The sequence below is a fragment of the Eptatretus burgeri genome, chromosome 16 (assembly GCF_056783735.1).
Source record: "Eptatretus burgeri isolate ZD-2024b chromosome 16, Ebu_testis_v1, whole genome shotgun sequence".
In the NCBI taxonomy this organism is placed as follows: Eukaryota; Metazoa; Chordata; class Myxini; order Myxiniformes; family Myxinidae; genus Eptatretus; species Eptatretus burgeri.
In genome coordinates, this window is record NC_140976.1 from 31,069,653 (window position 1) to 31,080,987 (window position 11,335).

General features: G+C 43.9%; 1 protein-coding gene across 9 annotated transcripts in view; it reads left to right on the forward strand.

The window, feature by feature from the left end:
• LOC147010811 (unconventional myosin-XVIIIa-like) overlaps positions 1-11,335 on the forward strand; it is a 261,897-nt gene that overhangs the window by 198,027 nt on the left and 52,535 nt on the right. For all 9 annotated transcript variants that reach the window (XM_085859462.1, XM_085859461.1, XM_085859460.1 and 6 more), the window contains 2 exons: positions 10,868-10,995; positions 11,280-11,335. The exon at positions 11,280-11,335 is cut by the window's right edge and continues 99 nt beyond it. In XM_085859462.1, coding sequence (XP_085715588.1) covers positions 10,868-10,995; positions 11,280-11,335 — 184 coding nt within the window. The remainder of the gene's footprint in view (positions 1-10,867; positions 10,996-11,279) is intronic.

The window sequence follows — 11,335 nt, forward strand, 5'->3', positions numbered from 1 at the left end:
TGCTCCATGTGTCGATATATATATATATATATATATATATATATATATATATATATATATATATATATATATATATATATATATATATATATATATATATATATATATATATATATATCCTGGTGTTGGCACAATGGTTAGGGCAGCGGCTTGGGATCCAAAAGGTCCTGAGTTCAAGCCCCGTTGGGCCACTGAATTAATACACCAGGGGGTTGACTCAGCCTGTCATCCTTCCGAGGTCGGTGAAGTGAGTACCAGTGTACTGGGCCAGTGTATACCCCGGTTAAAATAGGTGTACCATATCCCTGTGTCGTAAGAGTCGACCAGGGTTGTGTCAGGAAGGGCATCCGGCGTAAAACATGTGCCAAATCACTATGTGGATCATACGGATGATCCGCTGTGGCGACCCTTAACGGGAGCAGCCGAAAGAAGAAGATATATACACACACACACACACACACACACACACACACACACACACACACACACACACACACACACACACACACACACACACACACACACACACGGTCCGTCTAAAAAGTAACGGGACTGACTTCACAGAAATTTTATTCCAAAAAATATATTGAAATCACAGCTTGTCCCCTTTAAAATAGTTTCCCTCCAGTCTCACACACTTGTCCATCCTCTTCTTCCATGATTCGATGCACCCCCGGAAGACTTCTTCTGGAATCCTCCAGAGCTCCGTCGTCACGGCCCTTTTGATGGCCTCCACATCAGGAAATCGGGTCCCCTTGATCACCCCCATGAGCTTGGGGAATAGGAAAAAATCACAAGGGGCCAAGTCTGGCGAATACAGGGGTTGCTCCAGAGTTGGCACATTCCTCTCCACCAGAAACTGTCAGATGCTCAGGGCACTGTGAGTAGGGCCTTGTCATGGTGGAGCACCCAGGCGTTGTTCTCCCACAGATCCCTCCTCTTGTCCCAGACTGATCTCATGAGGCGCCGGAGGATCTCCTTGTACACGTATTGATTTGCTGTTTGACTCTGTGGTAGAAACTCGAAGTGGACGATGCCCTTGATGTCAAAAAACGCGATGAGCATCACCTTGACTTTCGACTTCGACATCCTTGCTTTCTTTGGTGTTGGTGATGCCGGATTTTCCACTGATGACTCTGCCATTTGGTCTCGGGATTGTATTCGAATATCCACGATTCATCACCAGTAATGACTCTCCCGAGCAGGTCTGGATCGTCCTCGAGGTGCTCGATAATGTTTTGACAGACAGTGACTCTTTGCTGTTTATGGTCCTCGGACAACAGCTTGGGGACCATTTTTGCACACACCTTGTGCATGTCGAGATTTTTAGTGATGATGCTCCAGACAGTGTCCTTGTTGATGGAAAGTTCCTTAGCAATCAAACGCACCGCGAGTTGACGATCTGCGCGCACCATCTGCTTCACACGCTCGATGTTGTCCGCCGTTCTGCTTGTTGAAGGTCTTCCAGACCGTGGATCATCTTCAACCTCCTCCCGTCCCTCTTTGAACCTCTTGTGCCATTCAAATGCACGGGTACGTGACATCGTTTGTTCCCCGTAGACTTGCTGCAGCATTGCAAAGGATTCGGAAGGTGTTTTGCCAAGCTTGGCAAGAAACTTAAGATTGGCTCTCTGCTCACGACTTAGCGCGACAACTCAGACGAGACAACGTGTAAAGCACGACCTGTTAAAAATCACACAATGAGCGCAGTCAACCATCACCGATCATATATATTGCTGGAATGTTGTGAAACACTGTGATGCAACCCGTTCATTCAAGTTGTGTAAGTGGAGCACACAGCAGGCTCAGTTCTGTTACTTTATAGATGGACCTCGTTTTCACATTTATATATATATATATATATATATATATATATATATATATATATATATATATATATATATATATATATATATATATATATATATATATATATATATATATATATAAATATATGTACATACATATTCATTGTATATATACCAGCATGGATCGGGTCGTTCCACTTGCCTCAACACATGTCGCTACAGAGAAACAGGCTTGTTTTAACTGAGGATAATAACTGCATGTGAGTTGCTGTGTTGTCAAGATCAATATAAAATAAAATTCAAAACACCTTTACTGCCACATTATGAAAAACACCTCACCACTGTATTAAAAAATAGGACCACTGGATCTGTAGCTTATCTGGACCCTGTCTGAATGTTGTAACTCAAATTTAGTGGCATTCTGACTGGTGGGTCTGGAGAAGAAGATTTTTGAAGGAATTTATTAAGTCTGCCATTTTAACCCACTTAAAGTCACGTGACCGGAACGAACTTTGCAATCCCCATTAACAGTCAGGCGCAGAATGTTGCTGCCAAATTTCAGGCAGATCGGCCCAGCGGATTGGCTGGAGAAATTGAAAGAGGAGACAGACGGACGTGCTTGACGACAATACCTTGTCTGGAATTGTAATTCCAGATAAGCTAAGAACACCTCACTGCCACGTAACCGCTCCATTGCTAAAAACATCTCGCAGCTATGTAATCACCACGTTATTAAAAGCACCTCACATCCACGTAATTCAAAACAACTCTTGACCTGTGCAATTCAAAATCCCAAACTACACGTCGCTATGGAGACACAGGCATTGTTTAACTGAGGATAATGACTGTACAAGAGTTGCTGTGTTGTCATGCTTCACACCAATCATAATACAAACATTTATTTTGCACAAATTTATTTGTAATATTCCTGATATTCCATTTTTATAAGCAAGTGAAGTTTAAGATTTATGTTGAAATAATGTTTTTTTTTCATAAAATTTCAAAAAGAATTCTTTTTTTCTTCAAATTTTAGTTTTTTCAAAATACCATATAACGTACACACTGGAGGGGTTGGTGGAGACCTGAAGTTTGGTATGATTTCACAAAATATTGAGGGACTAGTTCAGTGACAGACACTGTATAGAGATACAGCCAAGAGAAAGTCAACACCCCCTTTCAAAATTTTAACTTTTTGTTGCCTTATAGCCTGGAATTAAATTTCATTAAACCAGATTTTTTCCACCTTCATTTACACATCGTAACCCACTTCCAAGTGAAAAACAAATAATGGAAATTTCGGAGAATTAATAAGACATCAAAACCAGAATATCTCGGTTGGATAAGTGTCCATCCCCCCTTATAATAACAATTGTCAGGTCAGGTCAGGTTGTGATCAGGTCAGGTTAGATCTGTGGCCTGCTACAGGTACCATGTAAACCTGTACTAACCTGTTCCATGGTCAGGTTGTTGGCGACTAAACCGTCTCCCCCACCAGGTTTTCTGGTGAGGAGGGTGTTTGGATATGGACACCCAGCAGGATTAAAAACAAAACCTGTCAAAAGGCGGAGGAGCTCCTTGTGAGCCAACGGCCATCCATATCTAGTGCCCAACTGTGTCTACAGACGTCCTCCTGCAGTTGGGTTACTTCTTATTAGGAGGTTGGTGGCAGGATTTGCACTCTGGCCACCGTAAAACCCTTCAATCCGCAAAACACAAAAACGCAAAAAAATCTGAAAACCCACTCCGTGGGAGTACCTCCTGTGCAGCTTCCCTTCGCAGGGCAGCTCACCGGATGACGGGATTGGGGCAAAGCCTTCGGGACCCCCAATCTTTGATGATAGGAGGGAAACCACGGGGTAACATCCCTGGGTCAGATTGCGGGAGATTGTGTCGGAGTGGGGCTGAGGTGTCGTCCACCAGACGGCGCTCTCCTTGGGTTAACCTGAGGCGGTCCCTTCGGGTGGGTGCCTGGAATGTCCTATCCCTAAGAGAGGATGATCACCTGTCTCTGTTATCATCTGAGCTCAAGCGTTTGGACATCGGGATTGCAGCTCTCTCTGAGGTTCGGAGACCGGATTGCGGCGAGATAATGGTGGGTGGTTACACCTACTATTGGTCTGGTCGCTCTGATGGTTACCAGACCCAAGGAGTTGCTGTAGCTGTGTCCAATAAGCTGACCCCAATGATAATTGAGGTAACACCGGTCAACGAGCGTATTATGAGATTAAGGATTCGTCACTCCTTAGGTGTCATTTCCCTGGTCTCTGTTTATGCTCCAACTGAGGCGAGTGATCTCACCGTGAAGGATGCATTCTACGCCACACTCGAGTCTGTGGTTGATCAGTGCCCCAGACGAGATACACTTCCAGTCTTGGGGGATTTCAATGCATCGACTGGAACTGATAGGGATGGTTATGAGGTGTGTGTTGGTCCCCATGGGTCAGGAACTATGAACCAGAATAGCACTAAGTTCCTTGACTTTGCAAGAAGTCATGGACTTAGGGTGGCTGGTTCATGCTTTCAGCGCCCACAAGCTCATCGCTGGACTTGGTATTCCAACGCTGGCGGTGTGGCAAAGGAGATTGACCATGTCCTCATTGACGGTCGTTGGAGGATGATCCAGAAATGCAAGGTCTACCGGAGTGCTCAGTTCCTCGATACTGACCACAGGCTTGTTGTAGCAACTCTAAAGTTGCACCTTAAATCCTGGAGAATGGTACCATCCCAGCCAAGGCTGGATGTTGGCAAGCTCCGGAATGAGAGGGCAGCTGAGAAGTTTGCGAACAGGCTGAGTGGACATTTGGGGGGTCTGGGTGCTTTGGGGGGTCCTGAAGAGTTGTGGAGTGCCTTCAAGACCACCGTGCTTGATGTTGCCGGTGGATGTCTTGGAACTCACCGCAGGGCAAAGAAGAATGTTGTCTCTCAAGGGACACTGGATACCATTGGCCAGAGTCGCAGGGACAGGCTGAATGGCAGAGCTGAGCTGTTCAGGGAGCTGAGGCGTAAAACTGTACGTGCACTGAGGGTGGACAAGGAGGCCTATGTGCGAGGAATCTGTGAGGGGGTAGAGCATCACCTGTGGACAGGTGATTCTCGTCCCGCTTACAGGGGAATTCGCGCATTGCGTTCATCCAAGCCCATCCCTCGGAGCACTGCAGTTAGAGCAGAGAGTGGTGGGCTCTTGACAGAGGAGTCTGATGTGAAGGCCCGCTGGGCTGGTTACTTTGAGCAGTTGTACCAGGCTGATCCACCAGCTGTCGAGTTGGACGTCAAGGGTGTTACAATCCCTGTTGCTGACCCTCAAATCAACTGTGGTCCACCTTCGCTTGTGGAAACATGGGCTGCGGTGAACCGGTTGAAATGGGGCAAAGCTCCAGGGATCTGTGGCATCCATGCTGAACCTCTCAAGGCTGGTGGAAATGCTGCACTCGTGTCATTGCATGCAGTTTTGTGCTCTGCCTGGAACACAGGCATCATCCCAACTGACTGGAAGAGGGGCCTTGTTCTCCCTCTCTGGAAAGGGAAGGGTGATCGCCAAGACTGCAACAACTACCGAGGGGTGACGCTGCTCTCAGTGCCGGACAAGGTCTTTGTTCGGATAATTCTTGATAGGGTTCGCCACCATCTGCTTGAGCAGTCAGGCTTTACACCAAAGAGGTCAACAATTGACCGTATCCTTGCTCTTCGTGTCCTCACCCAACGCAGACGAGAGTTTCGGCAGGGGCTGCTTGCAGCCTATGTTGATCTCTGTAAAGCGTTCGTTTCAGTGAATCGGGATGTCCTCTGGAGGATTCTTGGTCTTCCTGGGGTGCCACCAAAACTGATCGATCTGATGTCTGAACTCTACTCTGGTGCTGAGAGTGCTGTGAAGTGTGGTGGTACCATCTCTGACTTATTTCCAGTTGTTACTGGATTTCGTCAGGGGTGTGTACTGGCCCCCACACTTTTCAGCACTTGTATGGACTGGATTTTAGGGAGGATGTCTGAGAGATCATGCTGCGGGGCATCGTTTGGGAATGTCAAGATCTCGGACCTTGATTTTACAGATGATGCAGTCATCTTTGCGGAGACTTTAGATATCCTTTTGGGGGCCCTCGAGGTGCTGAATGAGGAGTCGGAGCCACTGGGATTACGGGTTTCTTGGGTCAAAACTAAGATCCAGGCTTTCGGTGACATCTTGGATGCTGCTGTCCTGTCTGTGACTTTGTGGTGAGGATGTTGAGGTCGTGGAGAGATTCACTTACCTTGGCAGTGATATTCATGTCTCTGCTGGCTGTGAGCAAGCGGTCAATAGAGGTCTGGGTCGGGCCTGGGGAGTCATGGATTCAGTGGATCATGGGGTCTGGCGCTGCCGGTACCTGTGTGGGAGGAAGAAAGTCCGAGTCTTCAGGTCCTTGGTACTTCCAGTCTTGCTCTATGGATGCGAGACTTGGACTCTGACCAAGGATCTGAGACGGAGACTTAATTCCTTTGGTTCCAGGTCTCTTCGGAGAATCCTTGGCTATCGCTGGTCGGATTTTGTGTCCAACGAGCGGTTGCTGAGAGAGACTCGGATGAGATTTGTTACCTGCATCGTCCGTGAGCGTCAGTTGCAGCTGTATGGACATGTGGCTCGTTTTCCTGACGCTGATCCTGCTCACCAGATTCTCTCAGCGAGGGAATCTCATGAGTGGAGGAGGCCAGTGGGCTGACCACGTGCCTCGTGGTTGCAGCAGGTTGACCAGCATCTCAAGGAGATGGGGATGGGCCTGGCATCTGCCTGGGGGATGGCCAGACGGAGGCCCCTGGAGTACCGGCGGAAAGTGGACGCAGCGACGTGCTGTTCTGGCACATGCTCCAATACCTGACCTGAATAACAATTGTAAATTAGCTCAGGTGTGACCAACCACCTTCAAAGTCACACATCAAGTTAACTGGCCTCCACCTGTGGTAAATTACACTGATTCTCATTATTTCAGAGTAAAATAAGCTGTTCCTCTATGTTTCCTCTGCTGGGTAGTGCACTTCACAGCAGACTCAACCATGAGCAACAATCACCTTTCAAAAGACTTCTGAGATAAAGTTCTCGAAAGGCACAGATGAGGGGATAAGTATAAAAAAAATATTTCAAAGTCCTTCAATATCCCTTAGATCACAGTCAAGACAATCATTAATAAGTGGAAGGTGCATGGTACCACCAAGACCCTGCTGAGATCAGGTTATCCCTCCAAACTGGATGACCAAGCAAGGAGGAGACTGATAAGAGAGGCCACCAAGAGGCCAATGGCAACATTGAAAGAGCTTTATAGCAAAGACTGGTCACTGTATGCATATGACAACAATATCACAAGCACTCCACAAGTCTGGCCTGTGCGGTAGTGTGGCAAGAAGAAAGCATTTTCTCAAAAAACCCCACCTTGAGTCCCGTTTGAGGTATGCAAAAAAGCCACTAAGGAGATTCTGAAGCCATGGAGCATAAAGTTTTGTGGTCTGACGAAACCAGGATGGAACTTTTTGGCCTAAATACAAAACGTTACGTTTGACGAAAACCCAACACCGCACATCACCCAAAGAACACCATCTCAACTGTGAAGCATGGTGGTGGCAACATCATGTTATGGGGATGTTTCTCATCAGCAGAGACTGGGGACATGTCAGGATAGAAGAGAAAATTGATGGAGAAAAATACAGTAAAATCCTTGAGGAAAACCTGCCCTCTGCAAGAAAGCTGAAATTGGGATGGAAGTTCACCTTTCAGCATGACAATGACCCAAAGCACACAGCCAAAGCTGCACCGGAGTGTCTCAGGAACAATAAGATTTATGTACTTGTGACCCAGTCAGTCGTAACCAAAATCCAATCGAAAATCTATGGCATGACTTGAAGACTGCTGTCCATAAACACTCCCCACGCAACTTGACAGAGCTTGAGCAGTCTTGTACAAAAGAATGGGCAAATATTTTCCCAATCAAGGTGTGCAAAGTTGGTAGAGACCTATCCCAACAGACACAGCTGTAATTGCTGTCAAAGGTGCTTCCACCAAGTATTAACTCAGGGTGACAGACACTTATCCAGCCAAGATATTCTAGTTTTGTATTTTTCGTTGATTTTCTGAAATTTGCAGAATATATTTTTCACTTGGAAGTTGTGGGTTATGATGTGGAAATAAAGGTGGAAAAAGACTGATCTAATGCAATTCCAGGCTATAAGGCAGCAAAAGGTGAAAATTTTGAAAGAGGGTTCAGAATTTTTATCGACACAGACATTTGTGCATATATATATATATATATGTATATATATATATATATATATATATATATATATATGTATATATATATATATATATATATATATATATATATATATATATATATATATATATATATATATATATATAATGACCGTTTTTACAGCCATTTTTCCCTGCTGTGCAGGGGTTTGGCTTTTTGTGAGGCAATGTTTTTTTTTTATGGCCGGATGCCCTTCCTGACGCCAACCCTGATCGCCTCTTACGACACACAGGGATGTGGTACACCTATTCTAACCAGGGCATACACCGGGACCAGTACACTGGCACTCATTTCGCCGACCTCGGAAGGATGACAGGCTGAGTCAACCCCCTGGTGTTTTCGACTTGGTATATATATATATATATATATATATATATATATATATATATATATATATATATATATATATATATATACATACACACACACACACATGTCCATCCATCCATTAGGACCATACTCTGTGCAGAGCGTTGGTGCCGCCGAAGCAATCTCCTTGGCTATTGGGAACAATCCTGGACGGGTCACCCCTCTGACACAGTATACCAGCATGCTGGCACTCATTTTGCCGACCTCGGAAGGATGACAGGCAGAGTCAACCCAGCTGGTGTTAATTCAACAGCTGAGCGGGATTTGAACTCAGGACCCTAGGATCCCAAGCCCACTACCTTAACCATTAAGCCAACACCAGGCATATACATACATGTACACATATATTAATTCAGTGTTCCAATGGGGCTTGAACTCAGGACCTTTTGGGTCCCAAGCCACTGCCCTAACCACTGCGCCAAACACCAGGATATATATATATATATATATATATATATATATATATATATATATATATATATATATATATATATATATATATATATATATATATATATATATATATATATATATATATATATATATATATATTATCATCATCGCACTGTATGGGATGCGCATGGCACACATCTTTATTCGGGTCTGCACGCTAGTTTACAACGGCGTCTTACCATCAATCTTCACTCGCCGCCACGGTATATGTGTGTATATATATATATATATATATATATATATATATATATATATATATATATATATATATATATATATATATATATATATATATATATATATACATACACATCAAAAAGACAGACATATATATATATATATATATATATATATATATATATATATATATATATATATATATATATATATATATATATATATATATATATATATATATACATTGTGTGTGTGTGTGTGTGTAATAAAGTCGGATAAAAGGAAAATTCAAAAACACCATATTTGATAACAATTAATAGGAGAGAAAATGAACACTCAGAGTAAGTGGGATAGTTCACAAGATTTCTTACAATTAGCGAAACAGCTCCACCTTAATGATCCGTTGCTGGAAGCCAAATCGTGAAGGATGATGCTGAGGTTCTTATGTAGATTGAAAGTCAGTGTCATGGGACCTGAAGCTGGAAAAATGGATCCATTGACCTTCCGTGCTCCGAATGTGCCCCTGGTGTCCGAATGAAGCATATCGCTGAGGCCAGAAAGGTCATCACTGAAAGTTTGCTTTGAAAACTCTTCTAACTGCCCTCTTCTCTTTCAAAAAAAATTACTTACCTTCCAGTGATCAAAACTTTAGTCGCAGGTGCATTAAAATCGCACCTTCCTTGGGATTTTTTTGTGACTTGTGGCTTATCTTTTGTTTTCCGAAGAAAATGTATTTCCGTAGTGTTGTGAATACCTTGTAAAGAGTGTATTCATTTTAATCCTGATTGCTTTCATCTCCCCGATGTGGATACCTCATCATCAATATTATGTTGCTCTCTGTTCCTTGTCTGTATCTTTTTTGATCACATTTGTTGTGTTGCAATAAATGTTTGGTTCTGGAGGATTTTGTTTGTGCCATTGGAGAGGAGGGGATGGAAGGTGTGGGATGGGGTGAGGGGTAGTGCTCTAGTTGCATTGGACACAAATATATAGTTTGATGAATGTGGGGTTAAAAATACCTAAGGTTAAGAGGAGCATTCCTTTCCTGATACCATGGTGTGATGGAGAATGACAGGGGGACATAAAAGAAACAGATATACATCGTGAGAATACAATTTTTTATCAATAAGGACACCACTTATTTCATATGTAGGACATTGCTGTGGGCAAAATAAGTTACTGGGGGCATGGATATGCCGCTAATGCCCCTTTAGGTGAGACCAGGACTTGTAATTTGTTCATGGTGCTGACGATAGCTCACCTACTCTTCTTGAAGGACCGTGGGATCTTTAATGTCCACTGGCTAATGCTGGCAGATTGTACATAGTTTAACTTCCATCCAATGGATGGCGCACATATTGATGCCTCGTCGTGCCTACGGAATTCCAAGATGGCAGTTTATAACTGGGAGGAAATCTGAAACCAGGTTAGACAGCTCAGAGGTGAGTGTGCATACCTCAAGTCTAGGATATCCTGACATCCTCCAATAAGTACAATGGTAGCCTATTATAGGATTTGATTTTAATAAGGCTCTTTGTAAGTCTCTATGAACACACAAGAGTGTATCTGACCATGTTAAAATAAAAGGAATAAATATACAGTTGAAAGTCTCGATACAGTTTTGGGAGCACTACAAACACCAATTAAGGGTGTGTGTAAGATTTCATGTTGTTTTTCAGGGAACAATACATGAAGTTAAAATCTCTTTGCATAACTGCATTTAGATTTTTGTTCACTTCGAATGTAGGTAAATTACCTTAATGCAGCCATACGTCTGACCAACTGTGGCAGGAGGAGAGTGGAAAGCTAAGTACGAGCGTAGCTTGCGTGAAAACGAATATGGCAGGAAGCGCCTACAGCAGGAGCATGATGATCGACTGGAGGCCGAGAAACGGAAACAGTTGCAACTGGAGCAAAAGGTGAGCGAGATGTTCTCCCCAACCGCTGTGAGTGTGTGGAGCTGTATGTAATCGGGCCTCGATTTGGGTCTTCATTTGAACAATGCTTCATGGCACATGGAATGCAGACTTTTGGTTCGCGATTCATAACGCTTTACCGGTACACATTTGGAAGAACAAGTTGTGAATGCATAAAAAAGCTTTTGTCTTCTTCATAACTGTACTTACGGCTCGAGTCAAACACATTGACTCGAGTTGGACTTCGCAGTGTTTCTGCTCTTAGCGAGTCGGTTGATTCTCTGTAGGTGACAGAGGTGCAAACAACAGCCGAGGAAGCTCAGCGGAATACGCAGCTGCTTCA